This window comes from Heteronotia binoei, chromosome 1 (genome assembly GCF_032191835.1).
Source record: "Heteronotia binoei isolate CCM8104 ecotype False Entrance Well chromosome 1, APGP_CSIRO_Hbin_v1, whole genome shotgun sequence".
Taxonomy (NCBI): domain Eukaryota; kingdom Metazoa; phylum Chordata; class Lepidosauria; order Squamata; family Gekkonidae; genus Heteronotia; species Heteronotia binoei.
In genome coordinates, this window is record NC_083223.1 from 98397794 (window position 1) to 98422001 (window position 24208).

Sequence of the window (24208 nt, forward strand, 5' to 3'; positions counted from 1 at the left end):
GGTCCTAGATGAAGCCAGAATAATTTGTTTGTGCTCACAGATTTGTGAAGGATAAATAGGTAATTTATAACTAGGATTAATTGGTAGTTTGTGCTTTGGCAGAGCCCTTTTCATTGTGCAAAGGAACTTGCTCAGCTGGCAGGAAAATCTTAAATTTTTTGGCTGTATAGAATATTCAGCAATACAAAACTGTGAAGAAAGAACTCAAGGGAAGAAGACTGGCAGTATTCTAGAAAGGTTTATATCTCTTACGACATTAGATTTTGAGGAAAGAGAAGGAGAATCCATGCTAACTGTTGCAGGTAAAATCAAAAAGAGTCTTGTGGCACCTAACAAAATTATACACTGGCAACAGCAAACCATCCCATTAAAAAGTCTGCCAAGAAAACATCATGATATGACATCACCCCATGGGTCAGTAACAATTCGGTGCTTGCTCATGGGACTACCTATTACTTTACTATAGTCTTTTGTAGACTAAAAGGTAATGACCTGGCAATTTTAGATGCATTGAATCTGGTGGAAAGGAAAGACCTGAAAGCAAAGAATAGAAAGTATGAGGGCAGATAGTTGGCACTTTCTTTAGCAGTACTAATCTTGTTGGTCTTAAAGGTGCTACTAGACCCCAACTTTGTTCTATGGCTTCAGACCAACACAGCTGCCTACCTGGATCTATCAGCAGTGAACTGAATTTCTTTACCAGATAGCCTGCTATGGTGGGCAGCTTCCTGCCCTGGGCTGTCATTGTTGCTCAGTGGAGCAGCAGGAACAAAATGTGTGATGCTATTATGTTATTTCTGGTACATGACTGGAAGTGAAGTTGTGGCATTGTGCTTTTCAGGAATGGTAAATGGAAAATAAATATTCTACCAAGAGTAATGTATTTGTTCCAAACTATTCCCATTGTGAAAGATAGTAAACAATTTGATAAATGGCGAAGAAAAATTTCAGAATTTGTGTGGGCTGGGAAGAAACCAAGGATCAAAATGAAAATTTTGACAGATGCAGAAGAGAGAGGTGGATTTCAACTACCGAATTTAAAATTATATCAGGAAGCAGTTTGTTTAGTGTGGATAAAAGAAGGATAACGCTGTTAAACAAAAAACTCTTACTGCTGGAAGGTCACGGAAATAAATTTGGCTGGCACGCGTATTTGTATTATGGAAAAAAGAAGATGGACGGTTTTTTCTCTCACCATTATATAAGAAATAATTCGCTAAATACATGGATGAAATATAAGAAATATGGAGATGAGAGAAGACTGTTATGGATAGTGCCAGCTGAAGTAATAAAAATAACGGCTGAGATAGGTGAAGAAAAGTGGCTGTCAGATAATCAATTATTAAAAATACAAGGTGGCAAAATAGAATTGAAAACTGCTGAAGAATTGAATAATAAATATGATTGGTTCCAAATGCAACAAATAAAGAGTTTGGTGGATAATGATATCAAAACTGAAGGAATAAGAAAAGAACAAACAGAAATAGAAAAAGTTCTGCTTGGAGATAATGAAAAATTAATTTCAAAAATATATAAATTACTTTTAATATGGTCTACGGAGGATGAAGTAGTGAAATCTCAAATGATTAAATGGGCAATTAATGTAAATAAAGAAATATAGATGGAAACTTGGGAATACTTGTGGAAGAATTCTATGAAGCTTCCGACGTGTCATAGTATTAAAGAGAACTGTTTTAAAATGATGTATAGATGGTATATGACTCCTATAAAATTGGCAAAGATGAACAATAAGATGCCAGTCAGATGTTGGAAATGTAAAAAAACATGAAGGTTCTTTCTACCATATGTGGTGAACTTGTGAAAGAGCAAAAAAGTATTGGCAGATGATTCAGCAAGAAATTTCTAATATCTTGGGATATGAATTTAAGAAAGTTGCAGAGACTTTTCTGTTGGGATTACAAATGGGAAAATTTCCAAAAGAAGATATTACTGTAATTTGGTACTTGCTTTCAGCTGCTAGGACATTATATGCACAGTTGTGGAAGCAATAAAAAATACCAGAGAAATGGGATTGGATTATAAAAGTTATGACATGGAGTGAAATGGACAAATTAACAAGAATATTAAGAGACTATGATTTAGAAGTTTTTAAGACGGAGTGGAAAAAGTTTAGAAGATATGTAGAAAAAGAGTGGAAAATAAAAGGACATTGGACAATTTTTGATAATGATTAAGTTTTAGAAAGAAGAAGAATATAAATTGTTGTTTTAATAGTTAAGGGTACCTTTAAATATTAGCATTTTAAGTAAATAACACCGGCGGGGGTGTGGTGGGTAGGAAGTAATATATGGGATAGATAAAAGAAGTTATTAAAGGTGTAAGAAATGGATTTATTACCATATGTTACCAATTAAAATTGTTTTAACCAAAAGGAATGGTAAATGGAGTTCTTTTGCTTCTGCTTCCCAGCTCAGAGCAATAGGTTACAGGCAGGGTGAAAAGGGGATTTCCCACTCCGCCCCATTGGCTGCAGTTTATATAAAGGAAGCACAATTCTTGGAGCTGGTTCCTGACTCATTATACAAAACATTCTAATTCTGGTACATGAGAAAGCCTTGGAACATGGGGGTCAAAAGTTTCTGCCACTTTTCTGATTATGGTCACCACTACCAGAGCACCTCCTGTACATATCAATTTCAAACCAGGCCCTGAGTTAAAGCTGCTAACCTCCAGGTGGTAATACAAATGAAACAAGCTCCAGTGTATAACTGGAAAATGTCAAGCAAACTTGCACCGAAGAATAAATATATTAATATATGGATACAGTATACATACAACATATAATATTATGTACACAGTGTGTGCACACTAACAACAATATAATTGCCTCCCTGGATTCCGGTGACTGTCTCTTTAAATGTTTCTTCAGTTGGATTCTCTTCCTTATAAACTGCCCCAGTGAAATTATTAAAAGTCTAGAAGATAACATGAGAAAAGATGCACCAGGAAATCCACAGTAAGTTCACCACAAAAGAGAGATAAATGGAACAGGGACTGCTCTTCTGGACACAGTTTCAGTTCTTTGTCAGCTTGGACTCTCTATTTACATAACATTCTGCAGAGCCACAGAGAAAAACCTTCACATTCAGATCAACGCATGTGTGCTGGAATGTAAAGATTTTTCTCTATGGCTCTGCAGAATGCTATGCAAATAAAGAGTCCAGGCTGACGAAGAGTCGAAACCATGTCTGGAAGATTGGTCCCCATTCCATTCTTAATGCAAAACAGATTGCCAATATTTATTCTGTTGCAGTATTTCATCAAGACTGGCTGATCTATCACAGCAGTAATTTTTTCTCCTTCTGTGTAGACATGGAAGAGTGTTTCACAAACACAGACTTGAGTCTATATAGTGCTGAACTTACTAAAATAATACTGTGGCCTTGCATACTGTACAATCTCCTATATTATATTCTATACATCAACAGCTCTTTATAATACAGAAAGAGATAGTGGATTCTTTTGTTGTTGTTGTTCAGTTGCACAGTCAAGTCTGACTCTTTGCAACCTCATAGACCAAGTCACACCAGACCCTCCTGTCTTCCACCATCCTCCAAAGTCTGCTCAAATTCATTTTAAGTTACATCAGTAACGCTGTCCAGGCATCTCATCTTTTGCTGTCCCTTTCTTCTTTTGCCTTCTGTCTTTCCCAGCATCAAGGTCTTCTCCAGTGAGTGCTCCCTTCTCATCTGGTGGCCAAAGTATTTGCGCTTCAGCTTCAGCATCTGACCTTCCAGGGAACAGTCAGGGTTGATTTCCTTTAGGACTGAATGCTTTGATCTTGCAGTCCAAGGGACTCTCAAGAGTCTTCTCCAGCACCACAGCTCAAAAGCATCTATTCCTCTGCACTCGGCCTTCCTTATGGTCCAAGTCTCCCAGCCATACATTACTACTGAGAATACTTTGACTATATGGATTTTTGTTGGCAGGGTGATGTCTCTACTTTTCATTCTACTGCCTAGGTTTGCCATAGCTGTTCTCCAAAGGAGCAAGCATCTTTTAATTTCATGGCTACAGTCACCATCTACAGAGAACTTGGATCTCAGGAATGTGAAGTCTGTCACTACTTCCATGTCTTCCCCTTCTATTTTCCAAGGAGTGATGGGGCTGGATTCTTTAGGTGTCATATGCATATCTCAGGTTGCTGATGTTTTTCCTGGCAATCTTTTGTTTGAAAAGTTTTTATTAGTTTTCCAGAAACATAAAGGGAACAGGGGAAAGGGGAATAGAAAGTTAGAAATACAAATAGCAATACCAATATAATCTAATCTGCATGAAAATACTTCCTTAAAATCAAATATTATTAAGATGTTATTATTCGCTTTACACTATACAATCATAATCTAAGTAAAATGTTCTAGAGCTTGTAAGTCTTCATTTGAATTATCTATTTAAGCTTACAATTCTAATATATATGATATTGTAATATACGTTACAGGCAGGGACGAATTAAGGTTCACTGGTGCTCTAAGCACTGACCAATCTTGATGCTCCCCCTCCTTTCCACACTAACCCAGTCCATTATAGTTGTTGACCTGTCCGACTAGATATACAATGCAGGTTGCAGCAATACAAAAATTTATTCATATGATAACACAATATACTGTACAAACTAAGCCAAGCTTGAGCTACATAAGTTCTACAAAAATGCAATACAACATCTATTTTAATATTTCACAAGTTAAATGTATCAAAGTTCCAATATTCATGACCTGAAAGGCATTTTTCTATATTTCATTTTCACAAAATCACTGATAACATCCTTGAAATTAATACTTCTCAGAATGTCTGCTTCAATTGTTAATATATATAGTGAATTGAGTCTTTCTTGAAGCATAACTGATCTATTTGGGTTTTTTACACATTTCAGTTGTGAGAAAGACCTCTCTGTTGTGCAGTTGGTGACCATTAATGCTAAAAATATTCTTAAGGCAATTTCAACATTTGGAAAGGCACTCTCTAGTTTGTCTTCTGTAATTGTGTTGCAAAGTTCCATGTGAGTGAAAGATGTTTTCTTGGTAGAACATATAAATGGAACTGTTGAAGCTCTGTAGACAAAGTGTTGTTCATGTTAATGAGTTCTGACAAGTTTTTGAGTACCTTTCACTTTCTAATTGGGAATTAGCACCTTGTTGGGTGGCATTAGGAACATCTGTCAGACAAGAGAATCTGTCTGCTATTTCAGTGTACACCTTTCGTCTCCTCATTTCCGTTTCTACCTTTTCAACAATTACATAAAAAGTGGAGGTACGTAATTTGTCTCTGGCACTGAGAATGACCTCTGGTGCATTTCCATCATTGGGCATTATCTTTCTTATACGTTTACACATTTGAGTTGTTTTGTATTCTACATCAGGGAGCATGTCCTTTGCAAATGATTCAAATCTCTCAAACTCATCTCTTGATGTGTGCAACTGGTCTGCCAATGATGAATACAAATCTGCACATGTTTGCAAGCTCACATTTTCACTTTGAAGAAATTGACTTGTTTTATGAAACTTTTCTAAAGTTTCAAAAAATTCAGCATGAACACAAATTCCAGTTCTTGCATCCTGTTTGCAATATTCTTCGCCTCCCTTCTAGTGTCACCTTTTGCAACTGGTCATCTGATAAATCTTCCAAAGCTTCCAGAATCTTGAAGAAAGAGTTGATAATTGCTGCAGTTGCCACAGCATGTGCTTTCCATTTGGTGTCTGAAAGTGATTCAGACACCAGATGGGAACTTTTTCATTTCCAATGCAATCTTTGAGAATTCTCCACCGAGCAGCTGAGTCTGAAAAGAATGTGTAGACCGGTTGTACAGTGGAAAAGAAATCTACTGCAACTTGATAGCAATCCACAGCACTTCGTCCAAGTAAATTTAGTGAATGAGCTGTACATGGTACATAAATGGTAAACTGATTTGCATCCAAAAGTTTTTGCTGCATGCCATTGTAACATCCAGACATGTTGACAGCATTGTCATATCACTGCCCTCTGTATTTAGCAAAATCCAATTTACAATCATCACTTCAACACCTGCTGTGCCATAGCTTCACCAGTGTGGTTTCGTAATTCCAAAAATGTGATATATCGTTCAACTGGCTGTCCATCTTGCAAGTATTTGAGCACCATGCTCAGTTGGTCAACATGCGAAAGATCAGGCGTTGAGTCCACAGACAGACTGAAGTACCCAGAAACATTAATTTCATCAATGATGACAGAGTGCACTTTCTTTGCCATTAACTCAATAAGTTCCTCACATATCGTTTTGGACAGGTACGAAGGGTTGCCGTTTCCAGGATTGCCATACCGTGATATTTGAGCAGCCAAAAATGGGTCAAACCAACTTATCAATTTGAGTAGCTCCAAATAATTCCCATTATTGAGAGACCCAAATGTTTCCACTTTTCCTTGGAATGCCAATCCTTGTTCAGCCAGTGTGCAAATGACTGCTACAACACGCCGAAGCACATTCTCCCAGTGATTGTACTCCTCTTCAATTTGTTTTTCCAGTGACTGTGTCAAGTCTAAGCCTTGTTTCCAAGTTAAATATGTCAACATGGCATATTGGTGAGTTGTACTTTTTTCATGGTTGTCAGTTACAGCAGTGTTTTGCCAATCACTGAATCCCTCATTTCTAGAAAAATGCATTGACGCTTTGGGCGCAAATAGTTTACAAACAGAACAGTAAACTGATCCTTTTGAAGGAGAGTACAACAGCCATTCTCTCTTGTAGTGTTCACCACTGGTGTTTATTCCAAAAAATATCTTCTGTGAACAGCATCTCTTTGGCTTCCCACTGATGAAATTGTGACACCATTTGTCAAATGGCCCATTGTGGTGCTGACATTCACTGAGTCCACAAGCAACCCAATAAGTCACATCATCACCATAAAATTCATTCCACAACCCTGGGTCCTTCGCTTTGTTCATTTCATCCTTGGTCAGTTCTCTAAACTCCTTGGACAGTTCAAAAGCATTTACACATCTTGTCATGAAAGCAGGTCCAGGTTGTGGCACTTCATTATGTGCAATGTCATCATGAAAATTTGGCCTTGCACCAACAGTGCCTGTTTCTGATGAAGGAGATAGATTTGATTCACTTCCTGTCTCTGAAGACTGACACTGATTTTGATCTGGATCTTCTTTCTCTGCAGTTTGTAAGAAGAAATCTGTCAGCTTTCCTGTCATACCAAACCTTTAATGACATAATAGATTCAGATAAAAATACACAGAATATAAAAATTTAAACATTGGAGATAAAATCAATATGAAACCGAGCTTACAGATGCATTCAAACATGGTCAGAATTAAATTTAAGGATGTCAGCCAGAAATTTTGCCACAGCCTCACTAACCACCCCCTCAGCATCACTCAATAAATAATAACAGGGTGGTAGAATAGACAAATCTGGGGGAAAAGAAAGCTTGCCAAATAAATCTTTGCGGAGGTTACGGTAAAAAGAACAATCAAGCAATATATGCTGGATTGAGTCAGGAGTATTCGCTCCACAGGAGCAAAGTCTGTCGGCTAAAGGGACTCGCTGATATCTCCCTTGTAAAACTTTGGAGGGAAACGCATTTAGTCTAGCCAACATAAATGCCCTGCGATGACTTGGAGTGGTTAAGTCTGATAGACAGCTTTCCTGTCTTGGTTACGACAGATTCTTTTGCTCATTCTCTTTTGCATGTTTTCTCTTTTGCGCACCACTCAACTGAACACGCTTCATTTTTTACATTTATATGGGGCTGAAATTAAAAAGGGGCAGAGAGGGTCATTGAAATGACTGTCATGACAACTGAATTTGACTCCATCATTTTACTTTTAAACACATGCATTTTACTTTTAAACATAGCCTATGACATTGCACCTCGCCAACAAAAAATAGAAGATAACCCTAGGGTGCACCATAATCAATTTGCACTAGTTTTATCAATTTTTTTGTTTTTACAAATCTTCATTCATTTTTTTCTTTTCACCCTTTTCCCAACTTTGTGGTGCCCCCTTTGGCCCTGGTGCCTTAAGCACGTGTTTAGTCTGCTTAATAGTTAATCTGCCCCTGATCACAGGAGATAGAGATAAAAGTTCACACCAAGAGATCTTAAGTATCTAACCACACATATAACTTCACCCATTATTTTCTTGCTTCTTCCTTAGATTTCCCAGCAAGTAACTGGGATAAGTAGTCCATCTCAGCCATTTCCAGTATTTTCCCCATCAAGTCCAATCTCGTGGGGATTTCTTGAAGTTTCCATTTCTGTGCCAGAAGAATTCTAGGTGCTGTATTAATATGAGCTAATAAACATCTCATCTCTTTTGTATAATCGCTGGGATGTATATTCAATAAAAATAGTTCTGGTTTAAATTGAATCTGTGTCTTCAAAATTTTCTGTAATAGTTCATGCACCGTCTTCCAATAGTCTTTCACCGCTTCACAGGTCTACCACATATGGTAAAACGACCCAACACGTTTAGTACATTTCCAACACTTATTAGACATATTAGAATACATTTTGGAAAGTTTTTGTGGAGTTACATACCGTCTATAAAACATCGTACAGATTTTCCTTAAAGGCTACTGACTTAGTTTAATATTAAGTTTCCATAACATCTCCCATTCTTCTAACATGATGTTATGACCCACATTTTTAGCCCATTGGACCATTCAATCTTTTACAATCTCATCTTGCATCTTCATCTGTAGTAAATGTGAGTATAGTTTAGAAATTAGTTTTTCTTGAGGACCCAAGAAAATTTTTTCAAATGGGCATTGTTCCATATTAAAGTCTATTGTCTTATTTTTGGCATATCTGGATTCTACTCGTGTTCTCAACCACCAACTCATTTTAATATCCATATCTTCTAGTTCTTACTTGGTTTTCAGTCGGTTGCCTTTTTTCAACAATTCTTCATATCTATAGCTCTGATTTGGTTTTATAAGGTTTGGGGGTGTGAATGCTTCTACTGGAGACACCCATCTTGGAATTTTTTGATAAATTCTTTTGCTCAATCGCACGGGAGCTACAGAGCAAATCCTCAATTTTCTCCATTGGCTGAGGTTCCTCCCTTTGCCAGGTGCTCTCAATCTCTCAAAAATTAGTCATAGTGGGAATAATGCAAGCATCTTAGATTTCAACAGGGTTGTAGCAATAAAGTATTAAATAAAATTCTGCTTCTTTCACTCCCTTTGCAAAGAAAAAAAAGTCTTTCAGAGCATTAGTTTAAAAATGGATAATTAATATGGTTTCTATTTGCCTACAAATGCTTGTGTTTTTAGAGCTCATATTGCACATTTTCCTTGCTTCCTGAGGGATAAGAAATGAGTTTCAAATCAAACCTTCAACATTTATGCCAAGCCTATGCAACTTGTGACCAGCTAAACCTAATGTACAGTCCATCAACCATGGACAACAATCCAAAATATGCTGACTGTTCTTCTGTTTTTCCATCTTAGGTTGGCCATACATGGCTGATTTGGGCCTGGGTTATATAACATCATGATGGCAAAAGCAAATTTTTAAGGATGAACAAATATATAAACCAGGATTGTCAAACATTCAGCCTGTGGGCCATATCCGGCCCCTACAGGGCTCCTACCACTATCAGGCCCATGAGCAATTCTCTGTGATCTGCTTCCTTCTCCCTCTCTCTGGCTTTCTTCTGCCTCGCAGCTTGCTTTGCCAGGTTTGCTCAATCACTACAGAGCAAACCCTCAATTTTCTCCATTGGCTGTGGTTCCTCCCTTAGGGAGGAAGGGGGGAGGGACAGCTTACTTTGCCAGGTTCTCTCATTTGCACAGCAGTGCTACTGAGCCAAGCCTCTCTTCCTTCTATTGACTGAGACTCCTCTCCTTCCTCATCTCCTAGGGATGGAGGGAAAGAGGGAGAACTTCCTTTGCACAGTTCCCTCAATCTCAGAGAGATATACAAAGCACTTTTAAGGTCAACAAAGTTTTATTCAAGGTATGAGCCTTTTGCCTTGCTACACACACAGAGGGAGGGAGAAAGAGAGAGAGTTAGTTAGTTAGTTAGTTATTGGCTCATTATGCCAGAGCTCTCCTCAGTGCAACTGGGTTTGCCTTCATGATCTAGTCTTTCTCAGTAGGAAAGTAATGTGAACTATTTCAATAAGGAATAACAACAAGCCAGTGAGATGGATTAGGCTGAGATTGTGCGCCAGACCAAGGTCACTCAGCACATTTCCTTTGCAAGCTGGGGGTTTTGAACTTAGACTTCCCAGATTGTAGACTACTGACCACTATCCATGGCTGTCTCTCTATTATTTAACTGCCTCATAGGAGTTGTAGTGATTTCTCTGGGGAAGTCTATAGTTTTGTAGACAAACACATAGCCCTCAGTCTGTGCCACAGTGCCTTCATATGTTCTTGAGTAACACATGAAGCAGTTTATGTACAAAAGGTCACAATGTCCAGCCATTTCATGTTTTTCCCTGGAACTTCAACTCAAAGCATTGAACATGAGATTTCTGTAATGAATGTCAATAAATCAAAAGTAGGTTTACAGCTTACAGATACATACCTGAACAACACTTGAACAGCATACTCAGGATTGTTATATCACAGACATTGTCTCCAGATTTTCATGCAATAATTCAGAGCAAGAAGTGTCAGTTATCAGAGACTGATAAATAAACAAAATATTGCAAGAGTGCTAATCTTTTAAGAATCTTTTATTTTAAGCATTGAAAAAATCTTTAATTATGTTTGTTTGCATCCTTTATAAAGTTTATATCACCACTACCTGGCATTACATTTTATGACACACATGAACTGGCCTGATAAGGTCTCATTTGTGACAGATCTGGCCCTCATAACAAATTATTTTGACACCCCCGAGACTAACCAACACCAACTATATTAAATTGGGTGAGAGTCAGTGACTCCCTTCCACTAAGTGAAGAGCCTTGTTCTGGTGGAAGAACCCTTACTCTAGAAGAGGAAGATTTTTTTTTGTTTTTAGAAGAGGAAGATTTCCCACTTAACAGAAGGAAAGCACTGGATTCAGTCCAATAGAAACTCTACTGAAGCATCACACATACACAAAAAGTAGAAAAGTAGTTCTAAAACCTCATTAAACTTTTACTACATAAAAAATATGAGGCTGTGTTGGTAGATGGATATGGATCAGCACAACATTAGCATTATTAAGATGAAATTGAATATATTATGTTACCACTTCTGTTTCCTTCCAGGTAGGTTCCATTTCGGGTTGGGCTTGATGTCTGATGCCTTAAACCAGTAGCTGATGGTCCTCCAGAAGGCATCTGACCAGAACGATGACTACAAGATGAAGAGGAACCTCCTCCGTGACGTCCATCAGGGTTCTGTCTCATGGAGTACATGGAGCCCATACAATTGAAAGCAGAATCAGTAGGATCTACACTGTAGTGCTTTGTAGTCACTGGATCAACCAGGTAATCTTCAGGTATGACTGTTTCTGCTCAAAATAAGATAATCAGGATCAAAACAAGTACAGAATTGGCTTTAAAAATTTCTTGCAGTTTTCAGTAGTCTTCAATATAAGACAACAAATCATTAATATATAATATTAACAAAAATTAACTGTAAGTTTTAATTTAATAGTTAGGATGAATAATGAGAAAAGACCGCATTTAATTTCTAGAACAGTATCTCTCTGCACATAAAATTAATTAGTAATACATGTAAGTCAACCTAACTTGAGAATTTACTTGACTGTAACTGCAGGCTTAGTTTGCTTTAGAAAGATTTCTACATAATCTGAGAAAGTGTATGGTTAGACTTCAATGAATTTTGTAGGCTGAGAAAGTTCCTGGTGGGCTGAAGCACAGGTCTCATTTGCCTAATAGCATAACATGAATTACACAGTAGCTGGTATTACATGGCCATCAGTACCTTTATTTGCTTGTACTAGCAACATGAAGGAGAATGGGAATAAAATAATGTGCAACTTAATGTGCCAGTCAATGAAGAACTGTAATAAATTAAAACAAGTTTTGACTGTAGCTAAAAGACAAACATACAAAAGGCTCTTGACTTGCATAATTTATCATATTCCTCAGGAGAAAATCTAACAAATGGTTTGCAAAACAAATGATGTTTAACTACCATAAAAGACAGAAGGTGTTATGGAATCATTTGGAAGGTGTGTCTATCCTTACACTACCTAAAAAAGACATATCAAAATGCTGAGTTTATCACACCAGTGCATTCATTTCTGCATGTGAAATGTGCCATCCTTGTACAATCTTCAGTATACTCAGTCTGCTAATGAGTGTGGTGTTTAGGGCAGAATGAGTACACAAATACCATATGGTTTTCACAGATCTGATATGCTCATTTAGTATATTGGACTTTTTGAAAATTCTCCAGTGTACATGAACCAAAGATTCATATACCACAACGATGATACTGCATCTCAAATCTAATGATGCTGATGATTGAGTTAAGAACATAAGAGAACATAAGAACATAAGAGAAGCCATGTTGGATCAGGCCAATGGCCCATGCAGTCCAACAATCTGTGTCACACAGTGACCAAAAAAACCAGGTGCCACCAGGAGGTCCATCAGTGGGGCCAAGACACCAGAAGCCCTCACCCTGTTTTCCCTCCCAAGCATTAAGAATACAGAGCATCACTTGCCCCAGACAGAGAGTTCCAACAATATGCTGTGGCTAATAGCCACTGATGGACCTCTGTTCCTATGTTTATCCAATCCCCTCTTGAAGCTGGCTATACTTATAGCCACTGCCACCTCCTGTGGGAGTGAATTCCATGTGTTAATCACCCTTTGGGTGAAGAAATACTTCCTTTTATCCATTCTAACCCGACTGCTCAGCAATTTCATTTAGTGCCCATGAGTTCTTGTATAATGAGAAAGGGAGAAAAGTACTTCTTTCTCTACCTTCTCTATCCCATTAATAATCTTGTAGACTTCTATTATGTCACCCCTCGGTCAACGTTAATCCAAATTTTGATTCATAAGGCAGCCAGCATTCCAATCATTGCAACAAGGATGCACTAATGCCTTGTTTCACAATTGATTCTTCAAGCTTTCAAAGTCCATTTCAGATACAAGGGTGTGAACACCAAAAAATTCAAGTCTCTCCAAGCAAATCAATGCGCCAAATCATTTTTTTCATGTGTAAGGAATCATATTACACTCAAGGAATCATCCGTTCTATGTAATCAGTCAATACTAATCAGTCAATAAACTGTTACAGTATTCCATTAGGTATAGGAACATCATTATTTCACAATTATATCACAGAGCCAGTTTGGTGTAGTGTTAAGTGTGCGGACTCTTATCTGGGAGAACCGGGTTTGATTCCCCACTCCTCCACTTGCAGCTGCTGGAATGGCCTTGGGTTAGCCATGGCTCTCGCAGGAGTTGTCCTTGAAAGGGCAGCTGCTGTGAGAGCCTTCTTAGACCCACCCACCTCATAGGGTGTCTGTTGTGGGGGGAGAAGATATAGGAGATTGTAAGCCGCTCTAAGTCTCTGACTCCGGGAGAAGAGCGGGGTATAAATCTGTAGTCTTCTTCTTCTTCATTACATACATTGTTCATAAAAAGGAACTCAAATCCATACAAGCATTTAATGCATAGGGTGTTACAGTATTGAACCTACAGATAAAAAATGCTTCTTACTAGCCTCTGCTCAAGTGACTCTGCCCCTTCTGCTTGCATCCTACACCCTCTCCCTATCTTCTTTTGCTCCTAGACTTCTCCTGCCCCCCACCTCACTAAACGTCATGCAATGCCTTCATATTTTTATGCTTTCACTAGATTCTTAGCTGGAATTTTATTATAACAACAGTGATGGCTTTTGAATTTGAGAATTGGGAAATATATGTATATTAATTTAACAGCACATAGACTCTGCTGGGCTGAGGAAATGTGTCCTCCAGAGCATGGACGTTAGAGGGGTGAAAGGAACAGGGCAGACTGGCTTGATTCCAATCTCCACCCCAATTTTTATCCAACATATGCACAGGGCTGTGTAGCTATAAAACTGTGTCTACTCAAACTGAATATATAATTCTTAGGAATTTTCTACCACCTATGTAGGAAAACAGTCCACATCTTGTGTTTCTGTTCCTCTTAATCTTCACTATATGCAATATTTCACGAATTAAATACCTCATTAATTCTTTCTGTATCAATCTAGATTCCTCCCTCCCTCTCTCCTTTTCCCACTGCTCAAATTATTTGATTCTGAAATCACCTCATGACCCTATCCTTGTACCTTATTAAGTGCTGTAATATTTTTCCTTATAATGGGATGACCACTAGTGACCTATTTTCAGCACCATGATCTCATGTCTCACCCATCTTGTCCTCTGTTTTATCTATGTTATGGTTCACTAATTGTCTGTCCTGTTTCTGAGATACTGATGATAGGATCCAACCAATCTTAAAGCCTTATTCTAAAGACTACCTAAATAATGTCTTTTTAAATTTTATATGTAATTCTGGGACTAATTTAATGTTTGTCACATCTGATCTAATCAGAATTCTTATCGGAAGATGACTAGGGCCAAACAACTTTTTGAAAGAGGTGACCTCACCAGTCATCCACACCAGCAGACTTCAATTACAACTCATCATTGCTGTTAACAGGACAGGCACTTTAAAAAATAAAGGATTCTTCAGTTGCTTTCCTGGAAGCCATTTCCTTTGCCCCAGAACCCATTTGCTGGGGATGAAATGGCTGGCCATAGTTATCCTGAGCCTTTTTGCACTTTTCCACAGCAGCATCAAGAGAGGAAGCCATTATTTTACCTCCCTGCACACAACTTCTAGGTTTTATAAAATGGAGAGCATTCCCTCCACAAGGAAGACAGGCAAGGAACTCAAATGATTCAGTCAAGCGTAGTTGGATTTTGCTAGCATGTGAACTCTCAGATAGACCTTTAGTATCATTCTGATATTTTATATGTTAGTGTTACAAAATTAAAAAAAAATCATATGGAAAATGCAAAAAGGCCCAAGAGTAAGGTTTCTATTGTTATTTAATTTTATGTTTCTAACAAACAAAATGCTGCTCTTATCTGAATTCCATAGTAGTTCAAATATCTGTTCAAATAGCATGAAGTTCATAGTAGTTCAAATAGCATGAAGATCTCTGTGTGGCTTCTGTCTTATATTGTAATACGTCAGGCTCCTTTCAGTTTTATCTGAGCTGCACAATATATCACACAAATTGCTTTTCTGGACAAATTTTGGCACACAACTCATACATTAATATTGTGGCATGTGAGCTGTTTCTGAGTGGCCAATTTCAATACCACCCCAGTAACTTGTGTAAGGAGAAACCACTTCAGTCAATGGACTGATATAATTTCTTTTCACATGTATGTTAAAAGTATGCAAGAAAGGTATCCCAGTGTGCAGGATGTGGGATCTCTGGGTTGCAAACACTGTTTATACATTTCCCTGTTTATCCATTTTTCTGTGTGATTGCTGTCACCTTCATATTGTTCCCACACCACGCCCACTGCCATCGAGATCAGCTGACCTTGGCAACTAAGATAGACTACATGATTTATTTATATATTTATACCTGATTCTCCTCCCACTGGGGACCCAAAGCAGTGCATAACATTCTCCACTTTTTTCATTTAATACTCACAAGAACCTTGTGAGGCTGATTAGACTAGTGGAGTGAATAGCCCAAGATTACCCAGTTAGCATTACAGAAGAGTGAGAATTTAAACCTGGATCTCCAAGATCCTAATCCAACACTCTCTAACCACTGCATAATGCTTGACTACATATGCTACATGTTGACAATGACAACACATCTCATTAAAGGGTTGCATGCAACTATTATGGTGCATTATCTTCATATGTTCACATCCATTCATGTAAAGAAGTGAATTGTCCTTTTAACTATGCCATCATAGAGAGTCGCTTGTTCTGTTGAGGTCAGAGGGTCAGTCCTGTATGCAGGCCCAGAAATCTGCAACTTGGACAGACATCGGATGATAGGCAACAGCCCGCAATGTGTCTGAACTGAATATTCTGCATAACCGCATATATTTCATGTGGAAACACTCAGAGCCAGAAAACAAACCAACATATGACCAGGCATCTGAAGAAGCATGCATGCACATGGAAGGCTGTACCTTGAATAAAACTCTGTTGGTCTTAAAGGTGCCATTCGACTCAAACATGACCAGGTGTTAACCAAAATGCCAGTCCAATTAAAAACCCATTAAGCAATATCCTAGTATAGCTCCTTCACAGCAGCACTAGACAGCTGTCATGAATGAAAAGCAGTACAGTAAATAACTGTCAGTTTCTGCTTTGTGCAAAGGAGATGTTTACAAATAGCATATTATGCTAATAGAATGTCCCCTTCCCAGAATCACTGTCAGCAAGTGTCTGCATGGGCGTGTATGGGTGGCAGTGCCGTAACCCCACTTCTGACTATAGCTTAGCTGTGAAAAAGAATGAAAAACCCATGTATACAATCATTGTATTCCATCTCATTTCAAACGCTGTAGACAACATAATGATCCCTTCCCCACAAACCTTTTTAGATCAGGCAAATAGTTCTCTATTAAATTTTGTTGCGGTTGAGTGGATTGCACGGATCTCCCATTCCCCTTTTAAATCTGACCTTAATATTTTATTTATTGTTTAAGGGATAATGTTCATGGGAGAGGAATATATGAGGCAATAAATGGCTTGTGCAGGTAATTAAATGCTGAACCAAAGCTGAGACTACAGATAACCATAAAAGCCATTTATTTTGACTATACTCCAAAGCCATGTACTGCTCTTCTTTTATGAGAGAAGACAAGAGCAAGCCTGCCATGGGACTAAATAAGAAAGAAAATAGAACACGGGAAGTTTATTACATTTGAGTGATTGAACCTGTTTAGTTTTTCTCCCTTCAGAATATCACTTGAAACTGAAGTACAGACATGCATGACTATTTTGTCCAGCTGTTCTACAGGGATGTATGATAAAATCCTTGATGGGTTGAAACTTCACTGCTCCGAGACACAGGCAAAGTTGCATGAAAGTATAAAATGTACAAAATATTTCAGAATTAGGCTGCTGAATGAAACCTGGAATGCATTTCTATTGCTAGTAAATTAGAAAGAAGCAAGCTTACCTAAGATCCCATAAAAACAAGAGGCTGCAAGGAGGAAACCTGCAAGGACTAGCCGGGGTTATTTCATTTCCCCCTATACTACTTTCCAGGAATCAGAGGGTGGACTGGAAGGCAAAAATGACCTTGAACCCCACCTCCAACCACCTTTTGGTAACAGAAACAAACATTATAAAGACTAAAAATCATTGTGGTTGCTTAGCAACCCCAACAATGGCCACTAAGATCTCAGAGGGCATTCGTTTCTCAAAGGAACAAAACAGAAGCATCTATTAATCAGAGGATGTTTTTCTGCAAATATGTCTCTTGTCTATTTATGGCTCCAGTTGATGGATTTAAATATCTACAGATGAAGTCATGTTGAGAATTAGATGTATGGATGAAGAAAATACAAAGGTGGTTTCCACCACACACACATAACAATATTTAATAGCTAAATAAAACAAAAACAGAAAGGCCCTAGTAGCTGTGGGGGGAAATAGCCAATGTGGGGACCGGATCAGGGGGGAAAAGGCTACTATGTGGATGGAAAATCCAATATATACTGCCCAAATGGCAGCCATCCAGGCTTTACTCTGCTCTTTCCCAAAAACTTTGCAACAAAGCAAAGGTCAAAGAAATGCTGGAGAATTCCCATAAGGTACAGAAATGTACTATGATGCTATGGGGAACTGGGGGTGGGGGAGCTTCCCCACAGCATCGAATCCAGGGCATGTGGAAATGGTTTCACAAAGGAGGATTTGTAGGGGAGATTTGGCAAGCGAGATGAAATAATTTTTCTCATGTCCATTGATTCTAGTCTGCACACACATACCCTGATTTTTCAACTGTTTCCACCCTTATCAAGCTCCAGAATGGTTGGGGAAAAGATAAAAATGTGCTTAAAAGCTTTGTGGAGAAGGCATGCCCATGGAGAGTTAGTATACTGGTTAGTGTCAGGCTAGGACTGAGGAGACCCAAGATCAAGTTCCTACTCTGCTATGATGCTCTCTGGATGACCTTGAACCAGTCCCTAACTTCCAGCAACTGTCCAACTTTCCTCACAGAGTTGTGAAGAAGATAAAACAGGTGAAGGGTGGCATAAAAATGTAATATATAATAGATGAGAATTGATAGTTGTTGGAAAAATTATCCCAATCATCAGTTCTTTCCTACAAATGCCTGCATTGTTGCTAACCAGCAGACAAATATTTGGGAAATATGTATTGACCTATGACATTTTTTAAATGTACATGCCATCTTTCTTCCATTTATGGGCATTCATATTTGGTGGTATAACAGTTGTTCTGCCAGCAGCTATTCCCAAAATCTGCTCTGGATATTAACATAAGGTATAGGACTCACTGTATACATATCTCTCATTTTAAGCACTCCGTTTCTTCCTCTGACTCCCCCACAGGTGCAAGAACATGTATCAGTATGCACAAATAACCATATGTTATTTTTGTTATTAGAATCAGTTATTTGCACTGATTTTAAGAGAAAGAGCAGTTTAGGTATTTTCAAATAAATAAAGAATGAGTGAAGAGCAAGCAAAGCACAGTGTCTTATTAACTGTTTGCCCTAAAGAGGGGGGCAGGGAGACTTCCTTTTCACAGCTAACCCTGGTATAGGGTTGCCAAGTCCAATTCAAGAAATATCTGGGGACTTTGCGGGTGGAGCCAGGAGACTTTGGGGGCAGAGCCAAGAGCAAGGGTGTGACAAGCATAATTGAACTTCAAGGGAGTTCTGGCCATCACATTTAAAGGGACTGCACATCTTTTTAAATGCCTTCCTTCCATAGGAAATAATGAAGGATAGGGGCACCTTCTTTTGGGGCTCATAGGATTGGACCCCCTGGTCCAATCTTTTTGAAACTTGGGGGGTATTTTGGGGAAAGGCACTAGATGCTATACTGAAAATTTGGTGCCTCTATCTCAAGAAACAGCCCCCCCAGAGCCCCCGATACCCGTGGATCAATTCCCAATCATTCCCTATGGGAATCGTTCATGGAGGTGCATGATGGCTCTGGGGGCGGGGCTTCCCCCGCTGGCCAGCTGGCTGGGGGAGGGGGGAAGCCTGTAAAACCGGGGGATCCCCCTCTGGGACCTGGGGATTGGGAAGCCTACCCTGGTAGGAAGTCTAAATCTTTGGAAAATCTAAAAAGCAGAAATTATGACCAACTTGGAGGGAGCGGTTTTGAAGAGGGGGGAAAATGTCATGTATAGAAACCCCACACAAAATTCTGCCCACAAATAAATAATAAGTAAATAAATAGAATTGCTGCTACCTGTGGCTTTGATGTAAAAAAAAAAATCCTGAGGAAAACATTCATGACACCAGGCCTTTTTTATTAGGCCACACCCCTGATATTACCATTGTTTCACCCAGGGCTTTTTTGTAGAAAAGGCCTAACAAGAATTCATTTGCATATTAGGCCACACACCCTGATGCCAAGCCAGCTGGAACTGTGTTTCTGTGTTAGTGTCATGCAGGGCTCAAAAAAAGCCCTGCATGACACTAAGCACCATGACTCTTAGGTCATTCTGGAACTGAAGAAGTAGTTGAAAAGGATTCCACTAATGAGGAGCATATGGATGCTGACATGGCAGCATTTTTTGTTACTGAGAAATTGTTATACACTAAGTGGCCTGTATGTAGCACATTGGTTTGTGATATGAATTATTCAGAAATCAGAATGAATTATTCAGAAACTGGGTTTAGGACCAAAATTACAGTGAGTCCCCATGAAGTTGAATCAATGCAATACTTGCACCCCCAGACCTGTTGAAAGTCAGCAAGCTATTTGGGTTTCACCAGGGCTTTTTGGATAGAAAAATCCCAGCAGGAACTCATTTGCATATTAGGCCGCACACCCTGATATCACTGTTGTTTCACGCAGGGCTTCTTGTAGAAAAATCCCAGCAGGAACTCATTTGCATATTAGGCCACACCCCTTGATATCATTGCTGTTTCACGCAGGCCTTTTTGTAGGAAAAACCAGCAGGGACTCATTTGCATATTAGGCCATATCCTCTGACACCAAGCCAGCCTGAACTGAGTTCCTGTGCGTTCCTGCTTTTTAAAAAAAAAGCTCTGGGTTTCACTATTCATTTTATGATGGAAGACTAATATTATGGCAGCATATTTATTTGGATATTTATACCCATTTTTTCCCTCCCAACAGGGACTGAAAGCACCTTAAATCATCATTCTCCCCTTTCTCTATTTTATCCTCCCAACAAACCTTTGAAACATGTTAGGCTAAGAATGTATTTCTAGCCCAAAATCACCCAAGGAACTTTCATGGTAAGAAGGGATTTGAACCTGGGTGTCTCAGATCCTAGGCTGGCACTCTACCTAGTACACAACACTGCTTCTTAGCATCTTAACCACATCGTTTTCTTCAGGCAGGCACTTTCCGAGGGCTGATCCTTTATGTATTTTCTGCTATAAAATCCTCACTACTTTATACATAATAAAACAAGAATACAGTGGCAGCTTCAAAATTAATATATTTTATTCTAGCATCAGCTTTTGTAAACTCACTTCATTAGATGCAATTATACATAGCTGCATTTCATATAATGGATTTTCATATGAAAGGGAGGTTAATTTTTTAGAGATTTCTTCATATTCATATTTACTGGAAACCTACCTGACTCCATTTGTCCATTTTCATATTCTTCTGGGTTTTCTGAAGTGTTGTATTGTGGAAAGGGCTGATTGCTGAAAAGATTGTCACACAATAAGCTACGGCAAAGCTTTTTGAGGAACCGCAAAACATAGCCAATGCTGTTCACTACTGGCAGGCTCAGGAGGTGTTGTTTCCCTTCAAATGAAGCAGAAACTGAGGGAGAAATTGAAAAGAACTAGTCATTCAATATAAGCAAAAAAATGCCATGTGTAAAATGGAGTATGACAACTTTTCACAGACCTTTGTCCCTTTGCTGGCTTTACTTTAGTCACAAAATCCAACATGACACTCTGGCAGCCCAGAATGCAGAAAAATTTATAGGGCTCATCTGAGATTTTATAATTTTAATTAATCTGTTGTGTTGTTTTTAATTTATATATTGTTTTAATGTATGTTGTACATTGCCCAGAACCCAGTGCGAGCTCAGACAGAGTGAAAGAAGAAGACGAAGAAGAAGAAAAGAATATTTGAGCAAATGACAAGACTCTTGGCCATTCACCAAAATAAGAGATTGGGATGAAAATGGTATAGAGAGACATTGATTTTTACTGCTCTAAATATTTCTCAGCTAGAAGTGAGTCTGAATTTCTCTTCCAGAGCTATAGAGTCTCAACTCCTGGATTCATATAAAAACTGGTTTATCTGTCTGTATTGAGCTAACTCAATCCAATCCAATGAAACATTGTCCAATGAAAACTGATCTCTGATTTGTCAGTTTTGGAGCACAAAACTTGGAGCCTTGGGAGCTTTTTTCTTTATGGATGGTGATCTTTTTATCATTATTCAGAGTAACCAAATAGCATGTGCTAAATGTAGGACACTAAATTAGACCTGAAACTGAACAACAAATTCACCACCACTAAAATCTGCCTGAAGGAACAAAAAAAAAAGTTATGACAGATTAGAAAAAGGCCTCTAAAATGACTGTGTGAATTGATCTATAATACACATCACATAAGTTGAACCCAGCTCTGAATGGGAACTAACCTCTACTTTTTCTCCATTGTAGATGTGGCCTATGTTATTTGCTGTTGTACATTTCCATCATGTTAATTTACCTTGATCCAAATTAAGAAGCCTTTCACCTCACCTTTTATATTTATACTTCACTTTTTTCTTAGCAAATAGGATTGCATGCCCTTTGCTGGCAATCAGTGGAAGGCTGGGGGGACAGATGCTGACAAAATTGGCATTACTTGATATTACAACATAACTTCTGAGTCACATGATGCTGCAGTTCTTCAGTGAAGACCACAGTTCTATTGTGAAGACCATAGACACTCCTAGAGCATCACTTGTCATGTTGATATTACGTCTGCATATAGACCACTACATGTTGAGTGGCACCAATTCCCCACTCATCCCAACACCACTCCAGTGAGCACTGGTTGAAGACAGTCATTTGTCCTGCAAAGGTTTGTTCACCAATAGTGGGCACATGGTATTCCTACCCCAAACATAAACTTTGTTCACAAGCAACTTTGGAAAATATTAACCATGGCTTTATAAGATCCATAAATCTATAGGTGTCTTAAAGCACTTTAGGAAATGGGGAAGGGGAGGCAGAATGTCAGTATTATATAATTATACAGTCTCTGGGTCTGTAGATAGAAAGGGATCTAAGGCACAAAGTTTTAAAGATTCAATCAATCTTGTATCTTTGCTTTGCTTGTTGACACCATTAGCTTATTAGCAACTTATCTGGACAGTCAAAAAAAAAGAGTTTTCCTATCAATGGATCCTAAGTCCAGAAATAACAGTCCTTCTCATTGATCTCTCTAAGGAGCCGTAAGACTCTTTTCCCTACCTGCACATAGGGAATCTGTACATCCATCTCAACCCTTGCCTGAGACCAAGCAGAGGAAAGGCAAAGAGCAAGAACTAAGTGCATTTTAAAGTCCAATAAAAGTAATTTTCAGAAGATGTATAAAAGGTCACCACAAAATATTTGGTTACTGAGTCCATGCAGTAAGTCACTTCACAGTGCATCCTAAGCAAGGTTACACCCTTCTAAGACTGAAATTCAATAAATTTGGAAGGATATTATTCTGTTTAGGATTACACTGTCAATCACTTTTGCAATTTTGGGCTACAGGCAAGATAGATTTTTAAAGCCCATATTGCAAAGGAATATTATTATTTCACTTAATATTAATATTTCACTTCCTTGTCAAATCAAAGAAGTGCACTGGCTTAAGAAAAGCTCAAAAAGACAATTATCTGTGTCCAACTCGCATTTCGAGAACCTGCATCATACTTGGACTTTGCCTCAGTTGCCCTAGTAATGTGAACACTAGCTCAATGCCTGCATCTGTTTTCAAAGACAAAAGGAAAATACAAAAAGCAACAGTGCTCTCCTGTAAAAACTGAGCTATCAGGATAAACATTGATGATGTGTGTGATCAGAACAGAATTGGCATTTCAAGGGTGAAGTGACCTTTCTCCTTAGGGTTGCCTAGTTGCCAGCTCTGGGTTGGGAAATTCTTGGAGAAGTAGGGGTGGAGCCTGGGGATGGTGGGGTTTGTGTAAGGCTGCCAGGTCCTTCCTTGTCACCAGCAGGGGACCTTAGGGGTGTTTCTGGAGGGGGTGGGGATGTCCTCAAACGTGATGATATAATGCAGAAGTAGGGTTGCCAAGTCCCCAGCTTCCCGGACGGGGGACTTTTGCGCATACTTCACACACAGTCCTATGCAGAAGTAACATCATCGCATTGGGGACCAGTGCCTCACATGCCTGAACTCCATGCAGTGAATGTGTCGCTTGGAGTTTAGGCAAGCATATGCCCGCCACTTCTTGCAAAAAGCGTTTAAAGGGATCCTTTAAATGCTTTCTGCAAGGGGGAGGCACCTGAACTCCAAGTGGTGAATTCGCCACTTGGAGTTTAGGTGCCACTCTGCCTCCCTTCCTGCAAGATTTAAAGGGCCCCTCCAGCTGTTGGTGGACCACGTGCTCCCTTTGATCAACTGGAGGTCCCTCACAGGAGGGGGAAGAGAGCGGTCGCTGCCAGTGGTCACTGTTGGGGTGGGGCTTGGGACTGACATCCCTAGATTTGGGAAGGGATCTTAGCAGGATATAATGACATAAACTCCACACTCCAAAGCTGCCATTTTCTCCAGGGAAGTCTTCTGACTGTAATTCTGGAAGCTCTCCAGGCCCCAACTGGAGACTGGCAATTCTATGTCCTGTATCCATACCATACCATACCAAACCTTTAATGGCATAATAGATTCAGATAAAAATACACAGAATATAAAAATTTAAACATTGGAGATAAAATCAAAATAAAACCGAGCTTACAGATACATGTCCTGTATCCATTTTCAAAGGGGATGGAAAACCTGTAAATCACATCATAATGTAATATCCATCTCGAATTGTATTTCAAATCAAGGATGAACCCCAGTGTT

At 38.9% G+C, this 24208-nt stretch overlaps 1 protein-coding gene across 2 annotated transcripts in view; it reads right to left on the bottom strand.

The window, feature by feature from the left end:
* The window catches only part of SCML4 (Scm polycomb group protein like 4), a 152917-nt gene that overhangs the window by 23232 nt on the left and 105477 nt on the right, over positions 1-24208 (bottom strand). Inside the window, exons 5-6 of one of the 2 annotated variants that reach the window (XM_060258587.1) lie at positions 20763-20954; positions 11196-11459 (exon numbers count right to left, since the gene is read on the bottom strand). In XM_060258587.1, the coding sequence (XP_060114570.1) occupies positions 11196-11459; positions 20763-20954 (456 nt within the window). The remainder of the gene's footprint in view (positions 1-11195; positions 11460-20762; positions 20955-24208) is intronic. The other variant, XM_060258595.1, reaches the window with a different exon arrangement.